The 19,121-nt window shown below is 46.0% G+C and overlaps 1 protein-coding gene across 1 annotated transcript in view; it reads left to right on the top strand.

The window, feature by feature from the left end:
- The window catches only part of OTOA (otoancorin), a 90,527-nt gene extending 71,906 nt beyond the window's left edge, over positions 1-18,621 (top strand). Inside the window, exons 26-27 of the mRNA XM_015426187.1 lie at positions 13,938-14,130; positions 18,546-18,621. Of these exons, the coding sequence (XP_015281673.1) occupies positions 13,938-14,130; positions 18,546-18,613 (261 nt within the window). The 3' untranslated portion in view covers positions 18,614-18,621. The remainder of the gene's footprint in view (positions 1-13,937; positions 14,131-18,545) is intronic.
- The last annotated feature ends 500 nt before the right edge of the window (positions 18,622-19,121 follow it).

The following is a 19,121-nucleotide window of genomic DNA, read 5'->3' as shown; positions in this document are numbered from 1 at the left end:
ACTCTTGAGAGCCCCCTGGACTGCAAGAAGATCAAATCAGTCAATCCTAAAAGAAATCAACCCTGACTGTTCCCTGGAAGGCCAGATACTGAAGCTAAAGCTCAAATATTTTGGCTACCAAATTAGAAGGGAGCCCTCACTGGAGATGACCCTGATGCTGGGAAAGACTGAAGGTCAAAGAAGAAGGGGACGGCAAAGGATGAGATGGTTAGACAGTGTTATTGAGGCAACAAGCATAAAATTGAGCAAACTCCGGAGCATGACGGAAGACAGGAGGGCCTGGCGTGATGTGGTCCATGGGGTCACGAAGAGTCGGACTCAACTGTGCGACTGAACAACAACAGTTTTAACTACTGTACCAGCTCTCATGGGAAGTTCTTGAAAGATATTGCATCACAGTCAAAGATTGCTATGTGTAATATATGCACATGGGCTCACTTGAAGGCTACAGGGCTATTTTAGCATCTTACAGTCCTCCCGTACCTCCATGGCTCAGTGGTAGAACATCTGCTTGGCATGCAGAAGGTCCCAGGTTCAAAAAGGTCCCAAGTTCAGTCCCAGCATCTCCACTTAAAAGACCCTAGGCATGTGTGGGTGCTCTGTTCTTATCACAGCCATCTGGGATTAGAGGAAACTGCTTGCCTTGGACGGGTAGGTGATGTGAAAGAACTCTGTCTGAGACCTTGGAGGGCCACTGCCAGTCTGTGGCCCAATCTGCATCTAGCATTTGCTCCGCTGTTTTAGCAAACCCATACTGGAACAGAAATTCCCCCCTGCATTGCATGCCACTTTCACTTTGATTGATTGTCGGATTTTATGGCAGTGTCTAGACTGCATGGCCACTTTCACTTCGTTTGGTCTCTCGGTTTTATGGAACTGTCTGAATAGATTTATGGTCGTTTTATGGTCGTTCAGGGGTGACTCTGCAGTCAGTATGGCGTTGGCCCAGTGTATTTGAATGTAGTTTTGAGCCGCATCTTTTTCTGTTCCAGTGTGGGTTTGGTAAAACAATGGAGCAGATGCTGGATGCAGATTGGGCTTGAGTAGAGTATGCTGACTTCGATGGATGTAGGGTCCGATTAAGTATTAGGCAGCTTCATGTGATGTAAATTATTTTTTTAAAAAAACAGAAGGATAGTTTAGCAGTTTTCCTGTGATGCAAGTCTGGGACCCATATTTTTGGAAAGTCCAAACTCTTGTTGGGTCAAGTGGATCTCCCCTAATGCGCCTTTTGATCTTAGTCCATATCTTTAATCTACATATTCTTCTCTGTCTGTGAATTCTAATGATTTGTTATCTAATAAGAACAGTTTTACCTGATAAAATTACATTAATCTGGGATGAAATCTTGCCTAAAGTGGCTAAGGTTCCCACAGTTAGGGTGCCCTGTTTGAATGGGTGTGGTCACAAGGCAAGCTTACCGCAATTTGTTTCTACTGTAGATTTGATCGGAGATATTTTTTTAGCAGGTTCAGATGACCACACATCTTTTGCCTAACCACTTGCATTGCACAACAAGGCTCCAGGCACCGTCCAGACAGCCCAAGTGGCAGCATGGCATACGTTTAAAAAAAATTCTTTGCACATGCTCAATGTGTAACCAAGCACTGTTTTATGTGCACTTGAGTGTTCACGCATTTAATATATTCAGCACAGGATTGGCCATGCACACAATGGTGAAAGCTGGGGGGGGGGGAAACTACTGCAAGAAGGACATACAGATGACCTAATCGCATTCATAGCGAGAGATGGCTGTCCAGATAGGAGAAATTGCGGGCTCACAGCGCAAGTAGTAGGAAAGTACTGGATTTTCCCAGTGTCGGTGTTATGTATTAAGTTCTGGATGAGCTTGTATTCTGGACGGGATTGTAAATCCACCAATCAGAGCAGCACAATGTTATGGAGGGAAGCACTCTGATTGGACCTTATCTGTAAATAGTGATTGGTTAATATCTGACTTGTGGGCGTGGCTACCCAAGCCCGGACTGTTTAAGTGAGAGCCTGTTGCTCTGTATGTTTGTCTCGTTCTTGATTTCTTCTGAACTGTAAATAAAAGCTGATTCACTGTTCACAAGCTGCATTGTGTCGGAAAATGCGCTAGAAAACTGGGAGGACTGTGGGGGTGAGTCCACTTCGATACAGGAGACAGAATCGGCTGTCTGATCAGCCCTTTTAAAATGCGATAGGGAACAGTTGTGAAAACCAATCAAAATGACCGTGTGACCACGACCAGTGACAGGGGTCAGTCCGGGAACACAAGCATACTCGTGACAAAGACCCCAGGCATGTGCGAAGTTTGCTTTGTTAGTATCACAACCATTTGGGATTAGAGGAAACTCCGCCATCTTTCTCTAGAAATTGGCCACTGGACTCTTTCCACTGCCATAGAATATTATGTGTAAAGTGTTATCAAGTTGCAGCCAACTTATGGCAACCCCACAGGCTGGCCCTTAGCTAACATGGGGGCCCACGGGGCCCGGCCCCCTAGTGTTTCTTCTGGGCCCCCTCCCTCCTGGGCTGCCCTCAAAGTGCTCCAACTTACCACCTGCACTGTACTTCCATTTAATTAGCTGGTGGGGCCCCCGAGGCCCCCTTCCAAAGAATTCCCTAGCTACGGGGCTGCCCACAGGGTTTTCAAGGCAGGAGATGTTCAGAGGGGGTTTGCCATTGCCTGCCTCTGCATAGCGACCCTGGACTTCCGTGGCGGTCTCCCATCCAAATACCAACTAGTGCCAACTCTGGTTAGCTTCCGGGATCTGACGAGTTTGGGCTAGCCGGGCCATCCAGATCAGCACAAGGCTAGCATATTACATTTTTATTTATCAAAAGAACCTAAGATAGCACATTAAATTCCTCCCCCTCTCTTTTCATCCCCATGCCTGTTCTGTGAGATAGGTCAGGAGGAGACCGGCTCAGGGTGGTTCAGTGATCCAGGAGGGGGAATTAAGCCCCGCTCTCCTTGATCCAAGCCTGATGCCCTGTTCACCTCAATGGCTGCGTACAGGAACATGTCAAGCATTGTAAAGGGAGTGCATTAAAGCAGAAACCTTCTCTTCCTCTCAGTGGTGAATAACTGGAGTCCACCCCCACGTAATCTGGGATTTGAAGGGCATGACATCCCGAGAAGCCTTCAGTCTTGCAACTTTTTACAAATTAAGCCTTGGAAATCTCAGGGGAAAGCAAAATTTAAAAATGTTGCGATGGAGGGGGTGCCAGAATCTTTTGCAAAATCAAGAGTGCCGCAGAAAAGCTTTTGTAGGGTCAGTTATCACAAATGGGTGTCATTGTTCTGTGCAGAAAGATAATTGCTGTACAGTTATAATGACAGGGTTCGGGTTTTTTAAAAGGGCTTAATAATACAGCCACGCATAGTAGATTATTTCGCCCTGGATGGAGAGATCCGGTTGCGAGGCAGGGCTTGACGTCCTTTCATTTTAGTGTCACTTGCATAACGGCGCACTTTGCAAGCGAGAATGAAGACAGATGGCTTTGACTTTGAAAGCCAGGCGGGAGGAGTGAGGAAGGGAATGCGCGAGGAGGAGAAATCATCAGGAACTGAGGACTGTATAAAACCAATCTGTTTGTTTGTTTGTTTTTAAACCAGCGTATTTCCCTCTCTGTCCTCCTCATTGACAGGCAAACTACAGGTGGGAAACCTGGGAATCTGTGATTGGATTCCCGGGGGGGGGTTGGAGTCATGGTGCTGGGGGAAGGGTTTTACTCTCCACTTCTCCCATGCTGATTTTCCCTGATCAAAAATGCCATTCCCCCCCCAAGCAGGCCACGGGGGGAGGGGCTGACAAGGGCAATGCCCCCCACAAATGTGTCCGGCTGACAAGGGCAGTGCCCCCCCACAAATGTGCCTATCTTTTTCCAGAGCCAGCAGGAGGGGAGGGAGAGGGGCGGCCTCGCTTCCTGCTTCCACCCCCCTCTCTCTCCCCTCCGATGGGAGCCTGAGCCGTAGGAGAACTTGAGCTCAAGTTCCCCCATGGCTCAGGCTCCCATCGAAGTGTTCTGGAGCAAGCCGCCGCACAGATGGAGCTCCTGGTGGCAGAGGTAAATTCACCCCCATCCGCAGCCAGCAGGTCCAATTTGCCCCCACTTTACCCCCCCCAACAAAAAATTCTGGCTACAGGGTTGCCCCCCCCCGACTGCTTTTTGCCCTGTTATGGGGGGAAAGGCAGGCACTTATATTGTGCCTGTCTTTTTCCATTGCAAGCCTCCAAGGGGGAGGTTTCAATCAGGGAAATGGCATAAATGGGGAAGAGCGAAATTTTGATGTCACCCGCCCTGAGCCCACGTGTGGGGAGGGCGGGATACGAATGCAATAAATAAATAAATAACTTCCCCAGCATTGTGGCCATGATCTATATTGCCCCACCCTGTGCCATGTCCTGCGGCTCTTTTTAGGCTCAGTTGAATCCCCAGTGTCACATTTCTTTCTTTCGGCTTACATGACCAAAGGTCTCAAGCACATGTATAAAATACAGTTTATGATTAAACATCAAAACAAAGTTAAAGCAGTGAACTTCTCAAAATCGGTAGGATATAATCAGTATAGAACATTCCAAACATATTGTTTAAAATGATTAAGATAAATAAATATGAGCTTTTCAATGGTATCCACTATTTACGCTTCAATGCTATTACAGTTGCTAAATACCTTGCTACTGAAGCCGTAATTGCCGGGTTAGTATCTCCCATTAAATTAAGAAATCAACAATGACTCAAATGGAAGATGAATCCCCAATGTCACTGCACTATGAACATACTGTAGGTGCATCCCATAGTTTATCTCCACACTCATGAGAACTAGAAATTAAAAAAAAAAAAGATATTCAAACCCAGTTGGGCTCCGTACTGCCAACAAACTGTGTGTGGGAGAAGAGAGGAATCTATGGAGGAAAGATAATGCTTGGCAAAGCCATGAGTTACAAGGTATGTTAAGAAGGTGCACTGTGCAGCCCAGCTTGCTGAAACCAGGCCAGTCTGGGTCTGGTCAGTGCTGAGATGGGGGGCCACCGAGGAACCTCCATGCATGTTGCCTAGAATTTGATCACATCAGAAAGGCGGGATGTCAAATGCAATAAACAGTTAACTGATAACAAGAATGATGTAATAATGACATTTGAAAAAGGCCAGCATGGTGTAGTGGTTAGAGCATCAGACTAGAATCTGGGAGAACCGTGGAAGCTTGCTAGGTGACTTTGGACCAGGCACACATACGCTCAACCTAACCAGCCTTTTGGGGGAGGGGCCATGGCTCAGTGGTAGAGCATCAGGTCGGCCTGCAGAAGGTTCCAGGTTCAATCCCCAGCATCTCCAGTTAAGGTTCAGGTAGCAGGTGACATGAAAGGCTATCAATTGAGATCCTGGAGAGCCATTGCCAATCGGAGTTGATAATACTGACCTTTGTGGACTGATGGTCTGATTCAGTGTAAGGCAACATCCTGTGGGGTTGTTGTGAAGATAAAACGGAGGAGGAGAGAACGATGCTGTAAATCGCTTTGGGTTCCCGTTGGAGAGAAAAGCAGACTATAAATGAAGTATATGAATATCAACAAATGTGAATGTCATTCTGTACTAAAATGACATTGACAAGTGCTTTTAAAGCAAGATTTGTGTGTAAGCATGTATCTCTGTGTACCTGCTTTCCCCTCTTCTGTAGCTACAAGATCCCCTAGACTTTGCAAGACAATCGTAAACAGAGTTACATCTTTCTCAGTCCGTTGACTTCAGTGGATTTAGAAGAGTGTAAGGCTTATTCAGTTAAGTTCAGAGATAATATCTCAATCAAGAGTTCCCTGGCTTTGATTGAGTGGGGTAGTTACCAACAGGACGTTAGCCAAATACTCTGCCACCATTTCTGTCACTTTGGGATATTTATCCGATAAGGCTTATTATGCGTTGATGTTTTCCCTCGCTTTCACCATGTATGTCCTTAAGGGTTTTCTTTGTCGTTCTGCATTCCCATCACTTTCACCGTGCACGTCCATCAGGGTTTTTTCCTTTCCACATTGTTTTTCCTCCCTTCAGCTCTCAGTTTGCTTTCAGTTCACTGTTTACCAGAAGTTTTTTAGAGTAGTTTTGTGGCGGTCTTTCCCCTTGCTTCACTTCCAAGCTGAAGGTGATTCAAAAGTATACAGATTCCATCGGATTTTTCTCCTCTGCCCACATTGAGGGCATTCCTCCCAGTCCTTATTGGTCAGTTTCTTGCTGGACATGTTTCTTGAACTAGGAGATTCTTCAATCTGTATTTACTCTTGGGTAGTCATGTTGAAGCAAAACGTTAGTGGTTCTCCACCCTTCATAGCTGTACAAGGTCCAACTATGGCTTAAATTTTCCATCATTAATTTTTTTTTAACAAGCGTGCTTAGTCTAGTGATATAAGTTTTCCATTAATCTTGGATGGCTGAAGAAAAAAATCATTGGTAGGGAATGCTTTAAAAGGTTTGGCTAGAAGTGGCATGTTCAAAGTTTAATCGAAGGTCTCCCCCCACAAACACTTGCCTGGCTGCCTGTTGGCCCTTTCCCCGCCACTTTTCCTCTGATTGGGGCTCTTGCACACACAATTTCTCCCCCCCCTTTGCACTTTGGACCCTAGGACCCTCGACTTTCGCACCTCTGGACATCCACCCCTCCCCCAGCTTGGCATCATCAGCTGCCCTTGCTGTGCCTGACCCTTGTCTTGGTTTTTCAACTTTCCACCCCCCTACTGTGCTAGATCTCCTGTTAGAACCCCCCCCCCAATTTTGCATACTGGACCCTAGGATCCTCACCTTCCACACCTCCTGGCGCCCATCCCCATGGCTTAACATCATCTGCCCATACTGCACCTGCCCCTCATCTTGATTTTTCAACTTTCCACCTCCGGCCAGGCCTCCCATTGGATTTTCACACAGCTCCATATGTTCCGCCACCTAATATGCCTGCCAGTGGGCTCCAGCTTGGCGCCCCTCCCCACTAGAGCTCGGCAATAAGAAAAGGGAACTTCGCAGCTTTGAAAAGGAGGGGGAAGACCGGCATTGGGTCGACTCCTTCCCTTTTTTCAAAGTGTCCGATAATACAACAGAGAATCCACTGGCAACAAGAAAAGGGAGCTTCGTGGCCGCTCTAGTCAGTTTCATTAACGGAACTGAACAAGGAGGATTCAAAGGGAAGGTGGTTACTGGATGCTACTGTGCAGCTGCAATAGGGCAACTGTGTAAATGAGAAAAAACCTTTGGACTCCATCCCCCACTCGTCACAAGTGACATTCCCACCCCAATTAAGCAAAAAAATGTGGGTTTTGGTTGTAGCTGCAGAATAAATACACAGACTACAAAATAGATACGCTGGAGAAAACAGAATGGTGCATGCGGCCAGCACACAAATCCTAAGTCAAGTTTAAAGGCTTGACAGCTCAGATTCTCCGGAGTAAACTGTCAGCACATAACAGGCCTAAGTCTCCTCAAAATCGCACTATTAGACCCTTTAGCTTTGTTGACTAATAACCAAGCTTCTATTGGATTAAGTGTAAAAAATTATCACTTGCCTTGGAAGCACAGATGCTTTTTCACAGGATCCCCGATTCTCCGTGTTTCCAGGTTAAGGGGGGGAAAGCTGTTCAGACAAATTACAAAGATGATATGACTCCATGGTGACAAGAGAAGGACATTTTATTTACAAAAATAAAAGCGCATCTTACATGACTTATTCGTGCAAGTACATTTCACATATTGTGAACAGATCAACTTCAAAAAATTGTTAACCTGCTACAACTCCAAGCTGATGTGTGTGTGAGAGAAGAGAGGTCCTATATGAGATGAAACAGAAGGCAAGCAATGGCCGAAGAGGCTCAACATCTAACTGATGAGAGGATGGGGCCCACTGCCATGTGTGTATGTGTGTGTGTGAGAGAGAGATCTTACCTTTCCCTCCCAGATCCTCTTGCATGCGGAGTTAGAATATCCAACACACCTTCTTCACCTTGTATGGAAGAATTCTCAAGTTTCAGCTCATCTCATAGTTTCTGAAATCTGTCTCTTGATACAGGCTGGGTCAGGATGTCGTCCACCATCTCCATTATGCCCTTCTCAGTTAGGTCATGCTCTACGTGAAACCTCACACCAAAGTGCTTAGTGCCTGCAGCCATTTTTTCTGATTGAGAAATCTTAATGCAGCCCTGGTTGTCTTCTTTAAGTTGAATCAGCTTTTGCTCATCAACTCCAAAGTCCTTTAGTAACTGGTCTAGCCGGTTAACAGTTCTCTGCATGCTTCAGCAGATGCTATATATTCAGACTCTGTGGAAGCCAAACTTACTGTCATTTGCTTTCTACTGGTCCACCTCCATACAGGAAAGAGGACCCACTTGTGGATTTATAGTCTAAGCTGTCTCCTGCTCAATCTGCATCCGTGTAACCAAGTAATTTTGGATTAGTGATGTATGGCAATTTTAGTTTCAAATCTAAAGGTCCCCCCCCCCCTTTTACTGCAACCCACTCTTTCTTGCTGGGCAAACTTGTCTTTCTACTAAGGATCCCATCACTGGTTGCAATTTCTGGTCTGCTAGTGATGCTTAGGTATAGAAGTTTTCCTATAGCAGTTCTGTACTGATTGTCTTCAGGTGTTCTTAAGAAAGTCAGTTTCCATAGGTCTTGCCACTCTGTTGGCATTTTCTGGACCTAACGTCTGTAAGAGTTCAATTATTTTCTGTCTCTAGTTTAGGAGAAATGAACCATCTGTCTGTCTTTCAATTTATACGCCCAGGTAGTAAGAAACATCTCCTAGGTCCTTAACTTCTACTTCTCTGTTTAGGCACTATACCACACTATTATAGTCCATTTGCCTGTCATAACCGAGAATCAAGTCATCAACATACCTGAGAGTAAAATCACATTGTCCATCTTTGTGTTTAGTGTGCATACATGAATCCGCTTCTCCTTGCTTGAAGCCTTGCACGATCAGCATTGTGTGCAATTTTTTGTTCCAGGGATGTGCTGGCTGTTCTAGTCCATACAGCCCGTTCTTGCAGTTTGCAGACTAAATTTGGTAGTTTGGGGTTTATAAAACCTTCTGGCTGCTCCATCTTCCTGGATCTCCCCAGGAAGAAATGATGTCTTTTACATCTAGATATTTGACCTGGGACTTCCAATTTATGGCGACACACAGGCAGACACATCTCCCGGATGTCCCGGAGATGTAATCTGCACACCAGTGTATAGGAGGGGGTGCGACGGGTTGCAACCCCCCCGGAGCCTTGGGGAAAAGGTTCCTAGCCATGGGGCTTTTGAGGGGCGACCTCTTCGCCGGCGCGATGCCGGGGAATTGAGGCACTCCTCCACCCCGAAAGTCCTGCTGCTGAGTGTCCGCATGGATTCAGAGCTGCTGACCGGGACAAGCGTCGGAGATCGGGTGAGAAAAATGGATGCCGAGCATGGCCGGATGGCTGGCAACGAACTGTGAGTCGGGTTGAAGCGAGATGAGGATTTAAAAAGAAAGCTGCCCCCCTTAAGGAGCGACGCAAAGCAAGCAGGGGAGGGGCCCCCCCAAACGCATAAACGAAAACACGAAACTAAAGAGGGGGGAGCGGAAGAATAAGTGTCTAAATCTGTTTTAAGAGACTTACCATAGCGCAGATAAGCGCAAGGGCGAATTTCAGAGACTTTAGCAACTTTAAGAAAAATAAATAATCCAAAAAGATAGCGGGGAAGAAACCAGATAAGGAAAACTGTTGAAAGTGAAACTAGTGGGCAGTCCTCAAACGGAAGAGACCACTGAACTTTCCAAAATGCTGGCAGACTCCTTGCGCCTTCTGCTGGACGAGATGACTAATATCAAGCAACAATTGTCAACAATAGGTCAAAGTTTGGCTTCACAGCAGCTACAACTGACTAAATATTTAAAGGCAACGGAGCAAATGGCCGAGAAGGTGAAGGAAATGGACGCCAATACTAAAAAAGTTAAGAAAAAGGTGCAAAAGCTGGAATTGAAACAAGCTACGGAAGAGTCACAACTTTTACAACTGCAAATGGAGAAAGCAAATTTGGTCCTCCAATAATACAATCCAAAAGAAATTATAAAATAGATAGTCGTGGCTATGTCAGGCCTAACTCAAGTTGTCACAAGCTAGATTTGACCATACAAAAGATGCCTGAATCATAAAATAAATTGGCATTCTAAACTTTTAAACTTAAGTTTTTAGACTTATAAATTAAGAATCATTAATATGATCAGGGTCACTCCTCCGTTTTATAAAACCATGGAGAAACTTAGCGGTCAGTTCAATGATCTCGTGAAGCAAGGAGAAATTGTACCTTGATTCTATCCGATTGGCCTGCTACCAACCTAAGGGGGGGCTTCTATAAATTCCACTCGAATGTCATTTAACAATTTACAGTGTAAGAGTACGTGCTGAAGGACTCTGAATTGTGCCTGAAAATTCTGTAATAATTTTGGGATGCTTTGAGAGTTTCATGAAACAGATAAATGGATGGTTAAAAGATAAATAACCTAGCATAACTGACTATGTTCAATGTATTACTAGCATTTTAGACTAACATTGAGATAAGCTGATGTATTGATCTCCCAATCTTGGGGTTTTAGTTATTAGTGGGTTTCTTTCCTTTCTCCTTAGATGTAGTTTCCCTTCCTATATTTTCAGTTATAGTTTGTAGTCTTGTGAAAATAACAATAAAAAACTCCTCTTAGGGGGATTAAAAAAATAAAAAATAAAATAGATATTTGACCTGCATCTTCTTGGACACTACTGTGCTCGAAACTAATCTGATTGTATTATGTTTCACAACCGGTGCAAAAGATTAATCAAGGTCCTGAACATATTTTTGTGAGATGCCTTTAGCTACTAATCTTGCTTCGCAGCATTCCACATTTCCGCCTGCATTTTGCTTGACCTTAAACACCCACTTACGTCCAAAAAGATTCTTTCCTGGTGGTAGCTTCGTCAAGGTCCACTTTTTGTGTGTGTGTGTGTGTGTGTAGAGCATCAATCTCCTCTTGTGCTGCCTTCTTCCACCTACTGGCTTTGGCTGCTGGCACCTGTTCTACTTCCTTCCAGGTAGGAGGTTCAGATGGTAACACCAGCCTTGCGAGGTAGGACAAGCGCAAGGCTGGTATGCGTTGTTGCGTGGTGCACAGCTTGCATCACCAGGTCAGCTCTCAGTCAAAGATCACAATTGCACCCTGCTGAGATTCCACTGCAGTGAACCACACTGACACAGTTCTTTGTGGTAAACTATATACAGTGAATTTATTTACATATACACAGCTCTCATGGACAAAGTGCTTCGCCATACACTCTCACAGAAGAAGAAGCTACATTGTACAGACTATACACACATATATACATAGACCAGCCAATCAGCTTACTGCTGAGTCACCCTGATACAGCTCAGCTTTACACCAGCCAGAACTGCTTTGGTCTGGTTACCTGGACTGTCATTTTCTCAGACACCTGTCATTTAGCTTGGCATGATCATACACATCACACATGCAGAATACTTATGACATTACAACTTGCAATGAGCATCAGAGATGTGGTCCTGGATTCTCATCTGCGGTCACAGTGCTCTCCAGCCCACCGGTCTTCTCATTCTCACTTGCTTCCTCTTCCTGCGTTGTACTGCTCTGAATGTCTGGCACAATTGCTTTGGAATCTGCCTTCTCAGGGTGTGTGTCTTGTTCCGGTGCTTTATCATTTTGCACTGGCTCAAGGTCCAAGAGCTGGTACTGATCATCTGCATTTTCAGAGTCACATGATGCAGCCCCTGCTCTACTGGCTCTGCTTTCGTCTCGAGAATCACGTGCCTGAGAGAGACTTCACCTGTTTCTGGGTACAACACTCTACACCCCTTACTTCTAGAATAATATCCTACAAAAACACTTTCTCTGGGTTCTAGTTTTGTCTTTTCCCCTTGGGTTCAAATGCGAAGGCCTTGCTGCCAAGTACTCTAATGTGTCCCATGTCTGGCACCTTGGCATGCCATAGTTGGTAAGGTGTACGTGTGCTCCCTCTTGTGGGCAGTCAGTTCCAGAGACAGTTTGCTGTCTGGGCTGCTTTGCCCCACCATTGGGTAGGCCTGCATCCATGAGCGTGCATTTGCACATCTCGAAAAAAGATCTCCCTTTCCTTTCAGTAGTGCTGTTCTGCTCAGGTGTAAAGCTCACTGATTTCCTGCGCAGGATGCCTTCTTTTGCCAAGAAGGTTTGTGTGTGATGTGGTATAAACTCACCAGCGTTTATCTGTCTGTAGCGTTTGAAGCTTTCTTCCAAACTTGTTCGAAACCATAGCGACGTGTCTCTTGAGGAATTTGTGAGCGTCACTCTTTGGCCTCTGCAGAAATGCAACTGAGTACCTTGAGAAATAGTCCAGAAAGATTAAAAGATATCTATTTCCAACATTTGATGTTACTGTACTGGTCCAAGGACATCACTATGAATTAATTCTAATGGCTTGCTAGTACATTTCTCGGTTCCGTGTTTCCCAGTTAATGCTGTTCAAACAAATTACAAAGATGATCTGACTCCAATGGTAACAAGAGAAAGAATTTTTACTTACTAAAATAGAAGCCAATCTTATGTGACATATTCATGTAGGTGCATTTGACTTATTATGGAAAGATTAACTTCAAAAAAGGTTAACTTGCTACAGCCCAGGTAAGAGAGAGAAGAGAGTTCCTATATAAGATGAGTCAGAAGGCAAGCAATGGCCAAAGAGAAGAAGAAGATAAGAGATTGGAATTATTCCCCGCCCTTCACTACCCGAAGGAGTCTCAGAGTGGCTTACAATCTCCTTTCCCTTCCCCACCCCACAACAGGCACCCTGTGAGGTAGGTGGGGCTGAGAGAGCTCTTTCCAGAATTTTCCTTGAGAGAACAGCTCTGAAACAACTTGTAACTGACCCAAGGTCACACCAGCAGCTGCATGTGAAGGAGTGGGGAATCAATCCCGGTTCTCCCAAATTAGAGTCCACACTCCTAACCACTACACCAAACTGACTCTCAACAATAAACCGGTGAGAGGGTGGGGCCAACTGCCACATGTACCTGAGAGAGAGAATTCTCTTAATTCTTTCCTTTCCAGATCCTCTTACATGCAGTGTTACAACAGCTTCTTCTTCCTGTTATCCTGAGAAGCCGTGCACTGAAGAGGATAATGACTGGCTTGAAAATATGGAGGGGGGGAAAGTTGCTACAAAACTTCACATCCCTCCCTCCCTATAGAAGATCAGTCGGCCATAATCTCAAGATTGGGAGGGGTTTACAAAAGCTTAATTGGAGTTACCAAGCAGGCATTCGAGGATAAGATGATAATGGGTGACGATAAGAATGGGGAGATTAAACAGAGAAATGATGTTAATGAAGTGGGAGATCTCAGGCGTAAAGGTTTGTATTTAAATCAAAAACTAGGGAGGACAGAGGAAGTATTTGGAATCGGAACTAACATTACCCTGGGGAAGGGCCCTGATCATAGAATCCCCGACTCTAGCTTAGGAAATCTTGAGGGTACCAACCAAAGACAGTGGAATCACAATTACAATGGATGTGTTTTCCAAGATCCTTTAAGGGTTCCGGATGCAATAGAGGCAGATTGACTGCCAGTGGGCCAACGGGAGAAAAGACACACACACCCCAAACACGATTACTGTAATATCATGGAATGTCATGGGCTGGGCCGCTAGATCCAAGGAACCATACGCTAAGAATTTTATGAGGAAATTTGATGTCATAATGTTACAAGAGGCATGGTGCTTGGATAACTTGGCCCTAGAGGGATACAGCTCTTGTGTACGTACTTTATTTTAATGCTGTTTTAATGTTTTTTTATATTTACCACCATTCCACCTATTTGGGTGGAAAGGTGGCATTGAAATGTTTTGAATAAAATAGTCCGGGAGGGGGAAATCAATTTTATGATTTTTTTCCTTTTACTTCTTCAGGAACTCTCCCCAGAACAAATAGCAAACCTGGGTCCGGAAAACGCAGCCATGGTTACAGAGTCCCAGCGCCAGTGGCTCAGTGATCCGCAGCTCCAGAGCCTGCATCTGGCCCTAGACGGAGCCCGAGTGAGCATCTACGAGGCTCCCCTTGGGGAAAGCACGGCCAGACCCACCTACACACCAGTTCTGAGCGGTGAGTACATCTTGCTCCAGGATCAGGTTGCTACGTTACATCCACCTTTTGGTGAGACTGGCTTCAGAAGGACATATCAGCCTGCTTTTCTCAGCACAGCTGTCTCCTCAAAGACCCCTGGGATATAACCGAGCTCCGTGCAGGAAAGTTGTTTTGCTCTGCAGCCATCAAACAGAGACACAGAGAGCTCCTCGACATTGCATGACGGTCATAATGTTTTCCTTATTTGAGTTCGCCTCATTATGCGGAACCCATATGGTGAGAACACTCTTAATTAATACAGCAACGGCAGTGGCTTACAACTAGAAAACAAATGGCGGTATGAACAGTTCATGGTGTAGAGGCAGAAGATAATTCCTCTACCACGTTTCGTTGTTTCTTGAGGGATAAACCAGACCAGAGATGCTGGAAAATTTGTAATCAGATCTTCCCAGTTTTTTAAAAAAAGAATATCAGTTATATTTTTATTCTGTCTCTTCCTCCAGGGAAGAGTTTGTAGTTTCCTCCTCGGAGCAGAGTTTGTAGTTCTTTTCCTCCAACCACCCTGTGAGGTAGGTTAGGCTGAGAATATGTGACTGACCCAAGGTCACCCAGGGTAATTTGATGCTGCATGCAGATTTGAACTTGGGTATCCCTGATCCTGGTACTCTTAATCACTAACCTCACACTGGGGTAGCCACAAGGAGATTGTGGTTTCTAATCAGACCACAGAACAGGGGAGAAGGGGTTTCACATGCACACACACGCATACCTATGCACGGTTTCATTTGTTGAAACAGACCTTCCTCTGGGGTTTTATTCACCTCCAGAAAAGTAAAAAGTTAAGCAAAGAGGAAATGCTACTTTTCTGTCCCAGGGCTAATTGCACCCTGAGGGAGAGACCACTTGGGAGGGAAAGGCTAAGCGTCTGCCCTCCAGTGCCATAGTCAAAATCTGTAGTGGGGGGGGGAGAGAGACACAGAACAGAGCAGCAACTTCTTTTGAAGGAGGAGGAGGAGATTGGATTTATACCCCGCCTTTCACTACCCAAAGGAATCTCAAAGCGGCTTACCATCTTCTTTCCCTTCTCCCCCCCACGACAGACATCCTGTGAGGTAAGTGGGACTGAGAGAGCTCTCTCGAGGACTGCTTGTGAGAGAACAGCTCTGAAAGAACTTGTAACTGACCCAAGGTCACACCAGCAGCTGCATGTGGAGGAGAGGGGAATCAAATCCGGTTCTCCCAGATTAGAGTCCGTGCTCTTAACCACTGCACCAAACTGGCTCTCATCTAAAAGATGCTGGGAAGATCTAGTCGCAGTTCTCCCAGAATTCCTTCTGCTTTGCCCCTTTGGTGCTGAGCATGCTGATTTTTTAAAAAACTAGTAAAACCAGCGTAAAGCTGCTCTTTCACTTGGGGCATTTTTGCTTGCTTGGGGGGGCAAGGGGGGCCACAGTGATCAAGGATCGGTGGTGCGGTCCTTGGGCCCCAAATTACTCGTCTTGAGATTTTTATCTTTTTCGGACAGAGGGAGCGTTGACTCTCAAAAGCTCATACCCGAAAATGTTATTAGTCTCTAAGGTGTTACTGGACTCAAATCTCGCTGATCTACTGCAGACCAACACAGCTCCCTTCCTAAACTTCTCTTTGTGGGGGGCAACATTCTTGTTGTTGGAAAGTCACAGGGGTCATTTCCTTCTGGAGCGCCCCAGAGTGGTGCTCTGGCAGTAAGGAGGCCATGCCCTGCCCCCTGCCCATGGAGAGACTCAGGGAGGGGGGGATTTATCGAGCAGGAAACCCTGGCATGTCTGCTTCCCTGCCCTTCCCATCTCCAGCCAGCCCGCTGCGGCCGGTTGGCTGGAGACGGGAAGGGCAGGGGGGCAGACATGCCTGCCTTTCCCCCTGAGCCTCTCCGCTTTTGCGGGGAGACTCAGGGAAGGAGGAGATTTAAGCTCATTTGCATATGCCTTAACTCATTCTAAACATGCCTGCCCTTTGTCAGGGGGTGTGGCATATGCAAATGAGTTATACAAATGAGCTCCTGCACCTCTTTTTCTAGGAAATGACCCCTGGAGAGTCATATCACTACAGAGAACTGTTGCCCAAGCTGGTACAAATGGAGTCAAAATCAGACTTCCACATACTCTTCTGTCCCAGTCACCCTGCAGGGGAATTATCTCGAGAGGCTGCAGGTGCCACTGCTGGCAGTTCTCCCTTTGGGTTTCTCTCCCTCGAAAACAGCTGTCAGCTGACGGTTGAACTTCGTTATCCTCGATTCAGGAGCGCACCAAAGGAGCTCTCATTTCCCAGCTGAGCTGGTGCTCTTAATGGCATGTCAGCTGCGTCTTCTCTACAAAGCTCAGCGATTTTCTGCTCTTTTGATCACACAGTCCAGTTGCTTTGCCCTCTCCGCCTTTCGGGTGGGAGGCAGATGCGGCACAGATTTCCACAGAGCAGCCTTTTCACATTGCCAGCAGAGCAAGAGGGGACAAGCAAGGAGTACTGGGGAAATACTGGCAGGTAGATCCCGGGTCAGAGTGGTGGCACCATTAAGACTGGGGTGGGTGGGAAACCTGGATTCAAGTTCCCGCTCTGCCACAAAGCTTAGATCCATAGAATCACAGAGCTGGAAGGGACCTCTGGGGTCATCTAGTCCAACCCCCTGCACGATGCAGGAAATTCACAAGTACTTCTCCTCACATGTTCCCTCTAAGCTGTGGAGTCTTGTGAGCAAAAGTTCTACTTTGTGAGCTGCTGGCATTAAAGTTGTGAGCAAGCTATTTGGCTACTGCATAAATCAGTTTGCTCTGGAGCCATCTTTCCTGAGCTAAGAGAAAAATGTGTGAGCCGGAGGCTAAAAAACTGTGAGCTAGCTCACTCTAACTCAGCTTAGAGGGAACACTGCCACACACCCCCAGTGACCCCTAGGTCCATGCCCAGAAGATGAAGTATATAACTTGGGGGCCATCACTCAACTTTCAGGGTTATGTTCTGTGGCATCTGGGCTTTATAGTATTTTTACAGTGAGATTTCAGGGCTGGGGGAGGGACACAAAGCATGTAAATGCTGCAGCTGCTACCACATAGAAGGAGGAGGAGGAGGAGGAGGAGGAGGAGATTGGATTTATACCCCGCCCTTCACTACCCAAAGGAGTCTCAGAGCGGCTTACAGTCTCCTTTCCCTTCCCTTCCCCACAACAGACACCCTGTGAGGTACAGGAAAATAGAACTGGAAAGGACCTCAAGAGTCATCTAGTCCAACCTCCTGCACAATTCAGGAAATTCACAACTACCTCCCATTCCCCCCAGTCCCGCAGCGATCCCTGTTCTGCATGCAGAGGAAGGCAAAATAAATCTCCAGGACTCCTGGGCCAATCTGGCCTGTTTTGGAACCCAGTCTGGCAAAAGCTGCTTTCATCCTTATGACCATTTGATCTGAGGTGTGTGTGTGTAATGTGCACAATATTATATATGTAGTGGGTGTGGCTGAAATATCAGCATACCATAACAATTCCTTGATCCTCCATGCCTGTTCACTCTTGCTCTTAGTTCACTCTAGCATTTCTTAGTCAGCAATGAAATGTGGGTGCATACCAAAATACTGACCAAAAGACAACACACACACCCCATCCTGGAGACATTGTGCATTTTTCTCCAGTACAGGGTGAGCCTAGCCTCCTCCTATGTCCACAATCAGTAAATAGAATGCTGATTCACACCACTTTCCCCATGCCTTGGGTGGCTTGTCTGCTTTAAAAAAAAAAAATTAAGTTCTGCATGTGTGTTTATTAAATTAAACATACATTCCTCTGCTTATTTGTACCAAGAAAATGAAATCATGCTCATTTTAAGAATAGCTTGGGAAAATTGCTCCAGGCTTGATGGAGTGAGGCTTCCGTGACGTTGCTGGTACTAGTCAATCAGAGCTGTGCCTAGCCTCGCTAAAGCTGCAGAACTTATTCTCCTGAACCTGACTGGGGAGTGAAGGTGGTAAGCAATGCTCCCTCTAAGCTGTGGAGTCTTGTAAGCAAAAATTCTACTTTGTGAGTGACCAACACTAAAGTGGTGAGCGAGCGATTTGGCTACTGCATAAATCGGTTTGCTCTGGAGCCATCTTTCCCAAGACAAAAATGTGTGAGCTGGAGGCTAAAAAACTGGGAGCTAGCTCGCACTAACTCAGTTTAGAGGAAACACTGGTGGTAAGTCTGAATGAAAAGCAGTGAGATAAAAGGCATGTTTTGTAAAAGGCACCAAGTGGAAGCTGAAGGGTTAAACTCCTGTCTCTTGCCTGCATGTGGCAGCAATTCACATTTGATGGACAGATCTGAGCGGCAGGATCTTTCATGTTGTCTGTCTGAGCCTTCAGGTGGCTTCATTCACTCAGAGATAATGTGCAGAAACTGAAGGTGCTAATTCAAGGCGCTTTGTGCTTTTCAGGTTCACCCTTCTCCCACAGCTTCAGTTTCTTGGTGTGCACCCTCTTCACCCTCTGTGCTGCTTCCTGAATCTGCTGGCCGCTGTTGCAATTTACAGTAAGCCTGGCTTTTTTCCACTTAAAAAATTCTGTGTGTTAACAGTGCTGGATAATTCACTTGTAAATGGTGTTATATGGAGAGGGAAATGCCTTGTTAGGAGACTGGAGCCCCACAGTCTGCGCTGATGGAAGAGCAGCTGCAAGCCACTGCTGTGACAGAAATCATGGCAGTGATGTCACTGCTGTGATGAGATTATGACAATGTCGATGGTACAACAGAAATTGTTAACGGTGGGAAGACTCTGGAATTTGTGTTCGATCCTTTAGCCGAATCCAGACTCACTGTCAAGAATCCTGGCAGTAGTCTCGTAAGCTAAGCTGGGCCGACCTTGGCAAGTACTTGGAAGGGAGAGCTCCAAGGAATACCAGGGCTGGGACACAGAGGCGGGCAATGGAAAGCCACCTCTCTGAAATGTCCAAGCCCCACTGGGGGTTGCCAGAAGTCAACCATGGCTTCCAGGGGCGTGCACGCACACACG

This window comes from Gekko japonicus, unplaced genomic scaffold (assembly GCF_001447785.1).
Source record: "Gekko japonicus isolate JY-2015 unplaced genomic scaffold, Gekko_japonicus_V1.1 scaffold384, whole genome shotgun sequence".
Taxonomy (NCBI): Eukaryota; Metazoa; Chordata; class Lepidosauria; order Squamata; family Gekkonidae; genus Gekko; species Gekko japonicus.
The sequence above is the reverse complement of the archived record's forward strand: the minus strand, read 5'-3'. Positions and strand labels throughout refer to the sequence as shown.